Below are 16,244 nucleotides of genomic sequence, written 5' to 3' on the forward strand. Positions count from 1 at the left end.
AGAGCTTTTGAGGCATTACTGACAAACAGGGTATTGGGAAGGTTTTATTAATTTCATCAAAAAGCAATAGAAGGAAGAAGAGGAACTGCATGTTTATTTGAACCAAGAGGAAGAAGTGAGCCATCTATGGACTGCCTGGTCTTCCTGGACATTGAGACAGTCACTGCAGGAGACCTGAGGTGCAACCTTTTATTTTCCCCTCTCCTCAGGGATGGCAGCAGTGCTATCTGAGACTCTGCCCTCTGGGCCTTTGGCTATTAATAACCACAGGATGCCTGTGTGAGCAGCCTTCAGGAGTCAAATTCACAGCACTTTGCATCAGCACTTTGTGCTGGGCAGAGCTTCCCTGCACCCAGGCACCCTGGGAGAGTGGGGCTGCTGGACAAGCCTCCCCAGGCAGCACCCAGAGACAGGCTGGGAGGGAGCAGCCACTGCTGAGCTCTGGGGCAGGTGTGTGAGCTGGTCTGAGCCTGGCACTGCAAGCCTGAGGTGAGTTGACTGGGCAGCAAAATAGTGCAGGTGCTGGAGAAGTAAAGACTGGTTTGGCTTGCAGCACCAATGACTGCTGCAAAGATCAATGCACAAAAAGACAGAGAAGTTGAACCAGGTGACAGAGCTGAGGAAGAAAAGCCCTGATTTTATGTTGAGATAGTGAGGAGGATGGGGTCAGGCTCCAGCAGCTTCTGGGAGGGCTGAGAGAGCAGTAGAACGGTGTAACTCTGGACCCTGTCCATAGTGAGAGACTGCTGTCCCTTTCCTTATGCTAGACCAATTGCATGCAGTGGGTTTTTCAATCTTCAGTCCTGCTGGATTAGTAAAGAAGGACAGCAGAATGGGATGCACTTGTCCTCATCGCTGCTTGGGAATTAGTGTGAGGAGCACAGCTCCCCACCATGGCTGTCCCTTTCTGCCTTGGCCCAGGGAATCCATGTTTGTGGCAAACAGATTATTTCTCTCTGTTTTGCCAATTTTAGGACCCATCAGATGGGCCATAACCTCTCACCTCTGCTGTCTCCTGGCAGCATTGCCCCTTTCCTGTCAAGCAGGGCCTGCTTCTTTTATACAGCCAAGCAGATGTCTGGCTGCTTGAAGAGAATGTGCAGCGCGTGCGTCACGGCTGCACCTGCTCACACTTGCTTTGGGAATACCCCAGGATGGGCTCGTTTATGATGTGAACTCCACAGGCAGCATCTCAGAAAAAGTAAAAGGAAAAGCTTGCAAATCTGAAAGAAAAACTAATCCAAGGGAGTATATGCCAATGTGATTGGCACTGCTTTGCTGTGGCTTGGCTTCTTTAAACAGTTATCACCACTCCATCAGATAAAAACCATGTTGCAAAAGAACTAATGGTGAAATGATACTTCAGAATACACAGGAGATAAAAATGTCTTGATCAGAAGGGTAGTATATAAACTCCTAGTTACAGTTGGTTGCTTGCTAGTTTTAAAATATAACTCCTAGTTCAAAGTTTTTGATTTCTGAAATCTTAAGCAAGTACAAAGAATCACAAGGACAGAGGTGGTTAGTTATTGCTGCTGCTGAAGCTAATGGGTCTTTTCCCATTTTTCTTTATAATGTATTGCACTGTATTAGGTGGGGATCTGTCCCCTATATGCTGTTGCTTGGGCATGGATAGTGCTGAAGTGAAGGCAAGACATTTGCTCTACTTACCTTATGTGTAATAACCCCTAAGAAGGATTCTCAGAAGCTGCCTGAAATGGAATTGCTGAGATTACTTGTGATTTTCCCCGGCTTTGCAGTTCAGATCTCTCATCCTATATGGGGAAAAAGATGGGGAACACTGTACCAGAAAAATGTCCCTCTTCTTCTCTTTCCCCCTCCGAAATGGTATGGTATAAGATCAACATATAAGAGATGCAAGTGACTTCAAACAAATTTGGTTAACCACTTTAACAGGTTTTCCCATGCCTTTCTCTTCCAGCCTTTCTGTAACAAAACAGTAGCAGTCATAAAAGACAGAACTACTTGGAATTTTGCTTAGTTTCTTTCTTTTTATTTTTTTTCCTTCCAAACATTTAGTCTGGTGACTTTCTGAATACCTATTCTAATTCTAAAAGGACTATCTAAATACCCAAACCAAAACCACACATGATGCAAAGTGCTCCAAATAACTCATGGACAGACCTGAAATCTTTATCCAAAAATATGTATTACCATCTAATGATAACTTCTTGTTGTTATAACATTGTATCATAGAGCAAATTTTCAAAGTGACATCCTGTTACTGCAGCACAAGATGATAACAGAGTATACCTACAGCACATGTGGATTCTGGGAGACTGCCTTGTTGCAATTAAATTGCCTCTTTTTGAAAAGAGTGCTATGCGGCACCTTGGCAATGCTTCTGCTGGAATCTGCTACCATATTTTGTCAGAATTCTGAGTCTCCAGAAAACCCCAGAACGGCCTGCTGATGGGATGATACCTCCCACTAGCTTCATCATGGGGAAGGGATAGAAGAGAACCTATGTGTGAAATGAAGGCTGTGTATCTTTTACCTAGAGATGGCAACTAAAAGAGAGGCAAGAAATACATTTCCAGTGTTTCATTCTCCATTTCCTTGTGTGTTTAGAGCAAAGCAGAGAACCCTTTGTGGGAATGCCCCTTGCAGGGACTCCTGCTCCTGTTAAAAGGAAAAAATCCACTAAACTCATTGGGAAGCTGACACATGAAGGTAAGATATGCAAAACTGCACATGTAAGAATTGTTTGGATTTCAACCTGAATTTTGGCCTTTAGAATATCACCTTGTCTGACTGAACTCCCAAAGCAAAACATGCAGTGAACATACCAGGAGGCAGAACCAAAAATTTTACTGAAGCCCAGCCTTCAACCACATCACCTTTTCTATCTTACAGCTGAAAAGCATTGCACACACCCAGGTCAAAAGTCAACCTAGATTGCACTCTGAAAACTTGTATTCTCCTGCAGCACTAATTTGGATGCACACCAGTGTAAATGGACAGAAAACATGATCTTTTACAAGTGTCAATACTAAAGTGCCTAGATATATTCTATGTTGTTATCTCTCTTATAACCTTTGTCTCATACTTGTTTTCTCACTGTGTAAAGGAGTTTCTTTGATGCCAGCACTCATTAGCTGAAAAAGACAAAGTCAGAGAAGTTAATAGAGCAAGAAGAATATAGCCTGAAACATTTTTCTTTCTAAAGAATACGTGTGTATTAGGTAGGGTAACTTTTAAATAGCTGTGATGTCCTTATCTTTTCTTTACTTCTGACAGAATGAGGAAGGTTTTAGAGGTTTGGAAAAGTAGTCATTTGGGGCAGTCCCAAGAAATCCTGCTGCACTGACTGAAACGCTTCAGATGTGGGAGACACCCATCTAGTTCCACCCCTCTGCAACTTCTCTCTGCAGATTTGCTTTGATTGCAATCCAGAGTAAATCCCAAACATCTATATCCAAAGTGTCATCAATGTAAAAACTTGATGCATAGATAATTTCCTAAAATCTTAATTTAGAAGATAATTTGGTTGCTTTGAAGTCACTACTGGTGCTAGGAAGCAATAGACAAAAGACATGGACCAGAGTACTTCCTAAAGTGTCCCCCTGTATGTGTTTTGTAGCTATGCCACAAGAGGTGTCCAAGCTGAACCTGGGGAAGAAGATCAGCATCCCCAGAGATGTGATGCTAGAAGAGCTTTCTCTCCTCACTAACAAAGGATCCAAGATGTTCAAATTACGTCAGCTGAGAGTGGAGAAGTTCATTTATGAGAATAACCCTGATGCCTTCACTGACAATTCTGTGGTAAGTTGAAGATTAAGACTAAAATGCTACTCCATACACTCAGGGAAAGAAGGAATGGAGTGTGCCCAAGCTCTCTTCTATTTTAATGTGTGTGGGTGGGGGGTAGGGGGACGTCTACTAGCAAAGAAGTGAAGAAAGAAAACCAAATTACATAAATACTCAAGTTTTATTTCCTTTTGGCAGCAGCATTAGTTTCCTCTGGAAAATATTTGGTATCACACATATAGAAGCATGACAAAATTCAGTACTGAGTGATGAAGGAAGGCTGCATGTTTGGCAGGTATTCAGACCTCAGGGCAGGGCTAATTGGTTTTGTACCCATTCCATTTCTTCTTTGCATTATGGCAATGATCCATCCAGGTCTAACTTGAGCTCCAGTAGATGCAGTTCTATTTTTAGTCTAAGCTACTTTTATGCTTTCTGCTGGACAGAGTCCTCTGCAAGTTCCACAAGTGAAACTTCTAACCTGACTCTGAAATATTTTCAGTTAATTTGCTAGGAGCCGTTTGTCCTCTTCTAAAACATTTTCTTTTCAGATATGGTGTATAAATACAGACATTCATTTTCTTTTCCCTTTCCCCTGCATTAGTACTGTTATTTAAACTTCTTTCTACAGCTAGTTGCAGGTCTAAAGTTTTTTGAAGACACCTAAACTTTTTTAAATGAAACTCTCTATTAACATGATTATCAGCATCCAGTAAAACAAATATAAAATGTTTAAGGTTTATGTGCATTTGAATGTACCACCTCACCTTCTGATGTTCTTCAAAGTTGGTTTGGTGACATCCCTTTATGGCATATATTTTCCAGTCCAAGGAGACTCAAGGAAAACAATAGAAGTTAAGCTGAAGAAAATGTTTTGCCAAACAAAAACACACTATCTTTTAGTACTCTGATGCTTTCAAAAGCAGCAATAAGAAAATACCTGTGGTTCACTTCTAAAAATGACAGAATGCAGAAAGATGCCTAACTAAAAAAAATAAAAATAAAATTACAACAAGTAAAATTACAGATGAGGGGTGACAGACCAGAGATAGAGCAAGCATATCTTGTGATGTTAAACTTTGGGCAGTCTCGTCATCTCTTTGTGCCTTAGGCAGTTCATTTCTTCAGAGAATTATCTCCTAGAAAGAATGTGAGAATGAATGGTATGTTGAACTTCGGAGTCCACAGATAAATATCCTAGAGAAATGCATTATGTTTTTATAAATACTCTGTAATTTCAGACATATTAAAACATATGAGGGCCAAGTTCATATGTGAGAATCTGGTGCAGTGAAGAGTGAGAAAATAATAAATTGATGGAATAAAAAGGCTAAAGTCCAAAGTCCCAAAAATTTTCAGGGTGTCATTAAAGAATGTCCAATCAGAACAATCCAAAACAAATAAGTTGTGACAAACTGATCCAAGACTGGACATGCACAGTCCCTCCATGACTGACATTACAAATGCTGATGACAATTGCTTCTCTTTTGTTAGCTGCTTTTCCTACTTTGTTTATTCATCCGTGCCTGACCTTCAGTCCACACCCTTTCTGTAGTGAATCTTTCTCTCTCTTTTGTAAGAACACATCTGCTCCCAAGATCTTTTAGCATAACTGTTAAGATCCTGTGCCATGGAGAAATGTAGCTGGAGGTTAGAAAATACTCTAAAAAGCCTAGGATTTTCTTTATGGCTTTGCTGTATGAGAACATGGCATGGTCTCCAAACGGCAGCTGGCATTCTGTTTAAAATCCTCCGTGATTTGCCTACAAGTCTTCCCTCCACATCCATGGTACAGATAACAAAACTCCATTGGTCAGTGCAGGAAGACTTTGGTCTGCCCTACAGCCCTCGCTTGGGGTCAGTTTAGCAAGATCAAAACATAGTTACAGGTTTTCTGGCCGCTCCATGTGCTCACTGGTTGATCCAATAGTTGCCCTTGCAGGTAACTATTGTCACCACTGCAGGCAGCATGAGTGAGCAGCCTTGCTGCAGTCAGACTTTTAAGAAAAGCTGAGCAATCGCAACAACTGAGTCATTGTCTCAGAGAGCTGGGTGCTCTTGAGCAGGTAAAGGCAACAGATCTGTAGCCTGTTATCTTCCAAACCATCAGGACAGAGCCTGACCTTAGCACCAAATAACTTCCATCAAAAAAGCCCTTTTAACTGCAGTATCTGTTTAGCTTTCTTTTCCTTTCTTTTCTTGCTCCTCTATCTGCTCAAAGGCAGATGCAGAAAAGAAAGCTTAAACAAAAGATTACTGTGAAGAAGATAGTGGCAGAGTAAGAAGTCCTACTGCTGCACCCAGTTACTTCCTCCTCACAATTAACTTCCATGTCCTTTGCTCCCCATCCCAAATAAGTTATTGTGTCTTTGAGGTTGTGGGACAGAGAAGAAATTTGAAGCTGGTGGTGTATTTTCTGCTTTTATATAATAGATTTCTTAACTGTCCTGTCTTAAAATATTCTCAGAACACACTGAAGAAAGCAGGGCAAGGCAGGTCTGGGATGGAGTATGTATTGTTTCTTTCCCACAAAAGAAGTTTACCAGCAAGATAATGTAATATAAAACACACACAAAGAGAAAGGTTATTAAAAATAAATCCAAACCATATAAGGGGTTCCAGAATAGCCTGTACTGTAGCCATAAACCTTCCACACAAGGGAGAAGATCCCAGCAGTCATGTGTCATTGACCCACTCTTCTGCTTCTCTCCTCCTCCTTTTTCACCAGCCAAAAATCCACACTGAACAATCAGATCACTCTCCCTACTTGTAGCAGAGGAAACATATCTACTGTGTGTACATGAATATCAGACAGCTCCATGCAAAAGGGTGAAAACCCACCACTGTCTGTCACTGCTGCAGCTCTCCACATCCAGTTAAAGGCAAACAGTAGCTAAACCCCCAGTCAAAAGGACTGACCATTCCCAACATGAGCAAAATGAAATGCACTGCCTACTGTGGAGCTGTTTCCAATACTGTGACTCTCTCTGCTTGCAAATATACAGTACAAGAGGAAGATTTTAGGGAGGGGTGAGTTTGACACCAATATCCTGCTGAACAGGGAGAATTTGGGCAACATCCTCCTTGTTTGGTGCTGTGCTAGAAAAGCTGGGTTCTTCTGAACCCTGTCCAGTAAACCATATGTAGGATTTCTTTTCCTCACCCCAGGCTGTGCCATCCACAGGAACTGTGGATTCTCTCCATGTCTCAGAGGATATTTTCACATCATTGTGGAGCTGCAAGATATAATTCATTACTGACTAAAGACCATGATGAAACCCTGTCTTGCTATGTGCTCTATTGCTGTATCATCTGGCCAACTAGAGAATGAGGGAAATCACTACATTTATTTTTTAATGGTGAAAATGAACCATGGAGTAGATTAATGAGTCACCCAAAACCACAGACAGGGTCTCAGTCTTGTCTTTGGATCTCCTAAATCCCACTTCATGGTTCAGCAGTTAATAGATCAGCAGGTCACAGACCTTTCCTTCATAATGCTAAATGTGTTTGGCCTCAAACACATTAAGATGATGTAAAACAATATTTCTTAGCCCTCCAGCCTCACTCATTATTGCCCTAACTTCTTTCGAGATCCCACCTCTGCTTTTGAACCTCAGTGTAACACCTTGCTGTCATCAAGTGGAAACTTTATAACACTTCACTGCTGGGCATTAAGGGGAAACTGAAAACAAAGCCATAGTTATGTGTCTCGGATGTTGCCATCACTGTTTTCTTCCAGTAAGAATCCTTAAATATAGTCCTTCTGCTAGTCAAAACCTGTGGCTTGATTTGGGTTATATGTAGAAGACCTTCATTTTTCTCTCTCCTTTTTATGTCTTATTATCAGATCTTAAAACAAAAAACAATATCTAAATAGACAATTATGAGCAGTAGTACCTCAAAAACCACACCGACCCACAACCAAAATCCCCACCTTGGTTGTTTCTTACACTCATCCACAAGTTACATAATAAATGCAGCTTCCAATCATGGCAAAGCTTGTATGAAAACAAATGGATGTGTTGGCAATTTCTGCTGGACTTCAGGTCAAGAGGTCTCTTTTAAGCTGATGCCAACTGTGGAACAAAATCTAAGAAGTCAAAAGATTTGGAATACTGCTCTTCTGGATAATGGTAGGAGTTAGTACTCTTTTTGGTGCTGAACAAGAACTCAGAGCAGGCAGAAGTAGCAGGAAGAAAATGGAAGTGATTATGTTACAAACTGAAAGTGATGCTTCACAGCAGACAGCAGTACACACTCAACCTGCCTCAGAGATTTTCCATGATAAATAGCCAGGCATGTTACAGTGTCTGAAGGAAAACAATGATGGAGAAACAAAGATATTAACATGCAGCTGGTTGGTTTATTACAGAGGCATGCACTGATGGCTCTGTATGCCCCTTAATGTGTTTAGATGAATGCAAATCAAGATCAGTGGAGGTAAGGTTAAAGGGGAAATGTTAGGAAAATATTTTTTTCTAGGAGTTCTGATCTACATGAAATGTTAAACCTCTTGATCAAACATTACAGGATAATTACAGGCTAAGATACAAGTCTCAGGTTATGACCTAAGTGGAGCAAGCCAGGTGAGATTGTAACTTGTTTAACAAAATGAGCCTTGCTGCACTGGAGCTGGATTGGTGCAAAAGACTTAGAGGTCCCATTATACCCAAAGCTGTGTAAGAGTGAACATGGAGTCTTGATGCATTCTTATTCAAGAAGTGACTGGTGTGGGAAAAGCAGAGTAACAGAAAAAAAAAAGAGCCTTTTATTTTCCACAGCAATTTGTTGGACCACTATGAGAAAACTCTGGACCAAAATTCTGAAACACAGTTTCTTTCATCCACAAAGAAAATGTGACGAAGATGGTATAAAATATACAAATAAGATATATCTAATTCTGGGTAGCATTAGATAAAAATTCCTGTTATTTAGATGGGTAAATTCAGGCACAGAGGCAAAAATTATTTTGCCTAAGATGAAACAGCAAGTCAGAAATGGACCTAGACATAGAAAGCAGGAGCTCAACCTGCTGTACCTCTTGGGGTAACAAGTTCAAAGCATAATAGTGAAAGATTCTTCAACAGCTTCTTTTTTCATCCTTTTTTAAAAAGTGAGTCATAGGTTTAAGGCTATGCAATTCCAAATGAAGGACTGAGGCCCACGCTTTGATAAAAACAGCAGACAGTCTATGAGACTCTCCACGTCTGAATTTTAAATCTCCCATCCCACCATTAAGGAGCATTTGAGTGGCTGCCCAGAGACAACACAGTCCAGTAACTTCAGAAGTGTTAGTAACTACATAGGCATCAAATATTTGGGGAGCTCTTTATCAGTGAGGTGGAAATAGAAACACATTTGGTGGCCTCAATCATTTTCTTTAGGACACAGCAAGGAGCTGAAAGGGAGCACACAGTGTCTCTCCTGGGGACTGCCTGCAGTGACGTCAGGGCCTTGAGATACATAGAGATCTCAGCTCCATTAGGTGGATCATCTTTCATTATCTGTTTTTTATTAGGCACATGCTCTAGAGAATTCAGAATTTGTCCATCTAAGCACTCAGCCTGCAGGAGTAGGCACTTGCTAGCACTAAGGACTTCAAAGACATGAGCCCAATTTTTTTAGCCAACCCAGGGGACCCACAACGTGAACTTGGAACAAATGTTCTCTTATTAGAGTGGATTTAGGGATGTGCAGGGACTGATAATACTCACACCCTCCAACAATGCACAGACAGGAGGAGCTGTGCAATCTGTCCCCAGATCTAACAAGAGAAGGTTGCCAGCCATCTCAATTAACATTGCTGGACTTCCCTCCTGGAACTCCCACCAACACAGTCAATCAAGAGAGGCTGGTTTTATAATGTGAATATGCATATATGTAAAAGTTCCACATGGTATTAGCAGTGTCCCAAGACATGCATTCTCCTCAAGTATGAGCTCTAAAACTCCACTTTAAAACCCTGACCAGAGGTGTGATCCCTGTACTGGAGACAAAGCTGTACCTACGCAGCTTTGACTATGTTGAGGCTCCTGCTTGAGGCTGTCATTCCTGAGCTCCGCTGTCTTGGAAAATATTTCAAGAAGATCTATTCCCCTTTGCCTCATGTTAATTTGAGCTAAGACAAACAATTGTGGTGGCCAAAACTAAAGAAAAGTATATTTTTGTTCTAGTGAGTAGACTGGGGTGTTGCATGTCTTTCCTATCTGAATGGAGTTGCCTACTTTTAGCAGATCAGATGTTTTCCCAGCAGGCCCATGAAGAATCATGAACTAGCTTAAGGCAAATCAAGCTAATTTAATTTGCAGCTAAATAAGATTTAGGAGTGGCTTTCCTGAGACAGACCTTCTGTTTCAGAGAAACTTCATTCCTACATAGTGATAATACTGCAATTTAAAATAACACCAGATGACAATGATGCCCCTCCCTAGTCACATCAAATACTGCTGTGAGCAGAAACAAAACAGCCCTTTTTACTGCAGCTCATGTTATGCTGATGCTTTGTGACTTTTTTTTCTGTTGCAGGAGAAGCATGTAAGAGAAATAAGCATTTAATTCTCAGAATAGGCACACAGCACAGGTAAAACTTGAAGGAAAACAGATACAAATTCTATTTTGAAAGTAGCAAGCAAATCATTAGAAGCATTACCCTTGCATATATATTAACATTTTGAAAATAACCTCATTCTGACCCCTAACCCTCAAAATACCCTTTTTCAGTTTGCCTTTTTGCAGCTACATAGCTGCCATGCATAATTGAGCAGATTGCCCGTTAGCTCCTGTGTGCAGTTTAATGCTCACAATCCTCTCCCCACACAGTGCTTCCTGACATTCACGGGAACATTACCTCCTCTGTTCCTAAAAAGGGAATTCCCTGCAGCTAGGAGAAGGACAGACAGTCCCTAAAGGCCCTGGGGGCACCAGCTCTGCCACTTCAGCCTGCAGCTGGCTGCCTGCCTGGGTTGCAGCCTGGTGACCTGCTGTGAAACCCTGGACACTGTTGTGGGAGACACAGGGAGCAGAGGGTTAGCTAATTCTGCCTTGAGCCTTGTGGGGTTTTCACTTCTCGACTATTTTTAGCTGACTGAACAGCTGGCCTTGGAAGCCTGTTTACAGCCTGGAAAGCTTCTTTTTGCTGAACTGTGCTAGGTGTAAGAGCCCTGAGAAAGCCTTAACCCTCTGAGAGCCATCTCTGAGGCTGCTTGAGATTAATTTATACAGGTAGAATCGCAGCATGAGGAACCACAGATTCATTCAATGTCATTCACATGTATTTGTTGCATCTTTGTGCATTTAATAGCCAATTTCCTAGTTCAACAGGAAAGACTATACGTGATATATAACCCAGGTTACTTGTATTATATAGCTGTGTGGGCTGTACTACACAAGAGATACCTTTCTAAGTCTGACAGGAGTCAAGTTTTGATGTCAATACCAATATGTAAAATATTTTTCTGAACATACTATATCAGTTTATATTCCACACAATTTTCTGTGTGCAAAGACAGGATATTGCACCAAAGTATATACCACAAGGTCTATAAATCCTGCATGGATTGTTTGCTCTTTTGCTACATACTGCAGAGATTGTCCCTTCTAGCCTAGACAAGAGAGAGTGAATGGTCTGCAAAATAAGCACAACTTAATTTTACTGATGGATACAACTTTCTTTCTCACTCTGTTGGTTAGATTTGGTTTGCTAATTCACATACTGCTACAAACAAAATTCTTCCCTTTTGTCATTTCCCCTTTGTGGTTTCCAGGAAGTATTTTCTGTTTTCCCAGGCTGCTATCTCTTCAGTTTTTCTCAACATCTAAATACTCCTCCCAAGGCAGACCTTCATATAAACGGAAAACAGGCAAAAAGGCAGACATCTCCCTGGCTTTTATGTTGTCACAGATACCCTGCTGTTCAGGTGACCTGTAACACTTCATTCCTACAGTGTAATCGAGCTGGGGTTATGTTAGTTTTGACATGAAAACACTTCCTTTTTCTTTCCCAGCTTGCTTTCTCACAGGTTAGCCAACGTTATCTCTGTTTGGACTTTTACCTGCTCTAAAAGCTAAATTTCCTTTCCCCTCTTCCTCTATTTCATAGTTATAATTGTTAGGGACAACAACCCCCTGATCACATAAAATGACTGAGGTATGTGTACTTCCATTGCCACTTCTGCTGTTCCACAGCTGCTCCTATACTGAATAAAGGGAATAACTCACATGAAGTTCTGCCACTGGCTTTGTAATGGAGACACAGAACTGGTCAGATCACAGAGACTCAGGAGTTCACGACCCAACCCTGCAAACATGAATAGAACATGTCCTGTAACAGATTCAGCCATACTATTTTCTCCTCTCCTAGGATCACTTTCAGAAGTTCATCCCACCAGGAGGGCATTATGGAGAAGATGCTCAAGGCTATGCCCATGGGCGGATGATAGGAGGAATGCCAGCTGGGCAGCATGGCTCCAGTACGCAGCAGCATCCTGGTGTCCCTCCTAGGCCTGGAAGCAGAGCAGGCACCAGAGATGGTGAAGAGGAGCATGCAGGGAAATCATCTGGAAGCGGTGGAGAAGGAGGCGATGGTACTGGCAAAGGCAAGTATCCTGCTGCAAGAGCAAGAAACTAAAGCTTATCAGACCACATGCCAAGCCTACTCTTAAGGAAAAGCAAATTAATCTAACACCTGGGTTCTTCCAAAGTTCCAGTATAAAGTCTACAAGAGTTGAACTGCTTTTATCTTGATGGTTTTGTTTGTATGCTTCTATGTTTCTCAACCAAAGGCAGGAGGCAGAAATACCTTCCTTGACTGGACCACAGAAATGACAGGAAACTTACCTGCTGAGCTCCTAAGGCTGATAGAGCAGTAGGTCAGTACAGCTATGCCATGCCAGTGTGGCACTCCCTCCTTCCAAGGGTTTCCCACTGACCACTGCTGGAGAGAGTGCTATTAACTCTTTAGACCAGTAGTCTGATCTGAATATCAGACTTGAATATCTAAGCCCTGATTTCAAAACAAAGCTTCTACATAAAAAAGAACACTCTCCAGATAATCTTCAGAAAGGAGCAGCAATATTTATAAAAGTTATTAGATAACCATCACTGGGCCACTGAGGCAATATCAGGCAATATCTTTATGAATAAAAGATAATTTAGTCTTTGCCTGATTTTATCCTTTGTTTAATTTGACCAGAAATCTCTAGAAACAAATACCTAGTATAAGAATCATCAGATGAAACCATAACTTTAACAGTCCCTATAGGTTTAAAAAAAAAAAAAAGTATTTGCTTTGGAAGCAGGAATAACTGCCTTGAGTAACCAAATGAATGACTTGTAAAATCCAAGTTTTTTCATTTACATTCTGGAATAATGTGCATTTTATATCAAAATCAGCTTTTACATTTCCTTTGAAAAAGCAATCTGTATGGACTCTTATAGTCTTCTTACAGGAGATTTTTCTTCATTGTTATCCTGTGTGCTGGGAGAAGGAGGATTAATATCATCCTATAGCTTTCACTGCAGAGACAGATCCCAGCTGCTTTTATGTTTTGACCCTAGCAATCAATTTGCTGGTAAACTGCTTAGTTTAAATACGTCACCAAGAAAGAGGGGAGTAGTTGTTTTTATTTTTTTTTAATGAAAATGAGATTCTTGTAAGTGTCTGCAATCCTCTGAAAGCAGGAAACCCCAGGACTTGGCATGGTTTGAAATAAGCATGAGAAATAAAGGAGGTGTGATAAAGAAGAAAGGTTCATATGATAGTCTTCATTCTTTGCCACTTACTTCATAAGGATTTGTTTTCTATACAAAATGTAGTGCCATGAAAGCACCAGAATGTCTCTCTCCATTAACCTATTATTCTCATCTGCCCTAACCAAGCTAAGCAGATGTCATTGCTCAGAAGTTTAAAGGTTTATGAAGGATGAAAATATTATAAGTGTGCTGCATATCAATACAAAGCTTATGCTCTTACTAGCAAGGTGGTATTATACACCGCTGGGGGAAGGGAAATGCAGAATGAAAATCCCTTGTCTAAACTAATTTGCTTAATGAAGCAGCTAGAAGCTAATCTAAAATTTCTAGCAATCGTGTCTGACTTTACAACAAAGTACAGCTCCAGTCATCGACAGGATTTTAATGTCCAGTGAGATACCACATAATATTTACAAACTGCTTTTATCCATCCTGAAGTGATTGAGACAGACTTGTCTTTAACATCCCAGTTCAGAAGAGGGAAAAGATGAATGTCTGTTCATGTAATCGCAAAGAAAACACCAGGTAATGTCTGCTATGATCTGACAGAAAATAAAGAAAAGTAAATTAAGAAATTATATAGCATCTTTCCTCATATAAAGCTTCCCCTCTGTTAGTGGAAGAGATGATGAGGTGAGGACTTTGGTTCTTTCTATAAAAGCAACCAAAAAAAAAGAATGAAAAATAAGCTTTCAAATATATGCTTTAATGCAAATTCCAGGATGAGTGGCTCTTAGACTATGATACTATCTGCTTTTGTGGATAAGGACAGAAGCAGTGTATGATCATCCTTTTAAAACAGAAATCTAACCATAAAAACTTGTATTGATGTAGGAGTTACAGAATCTGGAAATAAAGCTGGTGCCTCAACTTCAGAAGCACAATACAGAAGCACAATGCAGTTAGAGTGCCATCTAACTCGACTGCTTTACCTTTCTCTGTTTACAGATGGAAAGTCGGGAGGCAAAAAAGTTACTATATTTAAAACTTATATTTCCCCTTGGGAACGAGCAATGGGTATCAGCCCTGAGGACAAAAGTCAGTTCTCCACGGACTTACTGTCATACAGCCCTAAAGCTGATTTTCCCCATTACAAGTCTTTTAACCGGTAAGTCTTCTTAGATATTCAATGCAGTTTATTTAGCAAGAGAAAACACAATAATGCTGACCATAGCCATAGTGTACTGTAAATAAGTTTTAGTTGCATGTCATTTTGCTTAGCCCAGTCTCCAGTGGATAAAATGTTTGGAAGACTACAAAGACAAAATACATTAAGAGCTAGAGATTTTTAATTCAGATTATGCACAGAAAACCTATGCAGTTGGATAAGAGGACTTTAATCCTATTTGCATTTCTTTCCCCATTTTACCAGGAGATGTAGTTTGCCACTGTTTTTTACTGCAACCCTTTGAAGTTGAGGAGGTCAGAAAAAATACTTATGAGCAGCAGCCACATTCTTCACAGCACTTAATATACAGATCAGGATGTTACTGCTGTTACTGATAAGAACTGAAAGGTTTACAAATATTTTTAGGGCAGCAACCATTTTCTGTTAGCTGCTCTGTACAATATGGCCACCCACCTTCACAGCTGCAGGACATCAGTACCAAAGACAAACCCACATCCCACTCATTTCTGCAATAATGTAGCCTCTGTCTGCTACACATACAGAATACTAACAGGTGTGAAAGGTGTATGGTTTGATGGAGATTGATGCAAGAAGCATGAAAGAAGTGCACTGCAGCATATGTGTGTGTTTACATAATTTTTAGTACATGTGCAATGGATACATCTATGTTCTCATGAAGGATTTGTTGGCCAGTCAATTGCAGCAGTAGCAAAATTTAGAACATTGATAACTTTGACTATTTATTTTATAAATCCTGTTGTTTACTTATGCTCTGTTTGCTAACTCCATGTATTCCCCTATGCCAGGACTGCCATGCCTTATGGGGGTTATGAAAAAGCAGCCAAACGGATGACCTTCAAAGTGCCTCAGTTTGATATCTGCCCTTTGCTCCCAGAATCTCTCATGATCTATAATCAAAATTTCAGCAAAAGACCCTCCTTCAACAGAACCCCAATACCTTGGATGCCTTCAGGAGACTTCTCAGAGTACCAGACTGCAGTCAATGTGCCAGTGTGTGGTGAAACAGAAGAGCTGTAAATCCCCACTGCCAAGACCTTCCCTTTTTTCTCAGCCCCTTCTCTTTGCAAGTTGATAGTAAGGAGCGGAAAAGTGCAACTCTAGTTCTGCCAGCTCTTCCTTTCTTTTGCCTGCAGCCAAGACAAGTCCCTAGCAGGTTTTAAACTTCTCTTCACTATATTGTTAATCTAAATCAGACACAGTTTGAGGAAAAGGAGCTTTTTATTCACTAGCACATTAGAGGCCAAGACTAAGGAAGCGTTTTTCTGTTTAGCAATGCTACGTGCTGCCTGTCTGATTGATAATGAACCTGTTTTGTCATATATTAACAAAAAATAAAACACCAAGATGAAAAATAGCTTTTGTGTGTTCTCCTTAAAAAGTGTTGCTGAAAGAATTTGGGGATTAGCAATAACTAAAGTTTCAATCTCAGAATGAGACTATTAGCCTGGGAAGAAAGATCAGGGACTGACAGGGATGGTCGTAAGATTTATATACATCCAGGTGGCTTGGAAAAATACTGCCAAAGTGATGGGGAAGAATGATGACTTTGAGAGGAAATTAGAAAAACATC

At 40.6% G+C, this 16,244-nt stretch overlaps 1 protein-coding gene across 2 annotated transcripts; it reads left to right on the forward strand.

The window, feature by feature from the left end:
- The first annotated feature begins 307 nt into the window (after positions 1–307).
- On the forward strand, positions 308–16,028 carry MYOZ1 (myozenin 1). 2 transcript variants are annotated; one of them, XM_014250137.2, is made up of 6 exons: positions 308–489; positions 2,593–2,694; positions 3,605–3,786; positions 12,134–12,368; positions 14,473–14,632; positions 15,460–16,028. In XM_014250137.2, the coding sequence occupies exons 2-6, from the start codon at positions 2,619–2,621 to the stop codon at positions 15,689–15,691; spliced, it is 885 nt and encodes a 294-aa protein (XP_014105612.1). In that variant the 5' UTR covers positions 308–489; positions 2,593–2,618; the 3' UTR covers positions 15,692–16,028. The 2 variants fall into 2 exon arrangements, with proteins under 2 accessions (XP_014105612.1, XP_005520586.1); XM_005520529.3 differs by lacking the exon at positions 2,593–2,694 and having other exon boundaries at positions 309–489.
- Positions 16,029–16,244: the final 216 nt, after the last annotated feature.

The sequence above is a fragment of the Pseudopodoces humilis genome, chromosome 9, assembly GCF_049639895.1.
Source record: "Pseudopodoces humilis isolate 2021_Gansu_Grassland_sample_001 chromosome 9, ASM4963989v1, whole genome shotgun sequence".
Classification (NCBI taxonomy): Eukaryota; Metazoa; Chordata; class Aves; order Passeriformes; family Paridae; genus Pseudopodoces; species Pseudopodoces humilis.

Coding starts and splice junctions, on each gene's coding strand:
- MYOZ1 (XM_014250137.2), top strand. CDS start 2,619: ATGCCCCTTGCAGGGACTCCTGCTCCTGTTAAAAGGAAAAAATCCACT. Junction 2,695..3,604: donor TGGGAAGCTGACACATGAAG/GTAAGATATGCA, acceptor TGTGTTTTGTAG/CTATGCCACAAGAGGTGTCC. Junction 3,787..12,133: donor CCTTCACTGACAATTCTGTG/GTAAGTTGAAGA, acceptor CTCCTCTCCTAG/GATCACTTTCAGAAGTTCAT.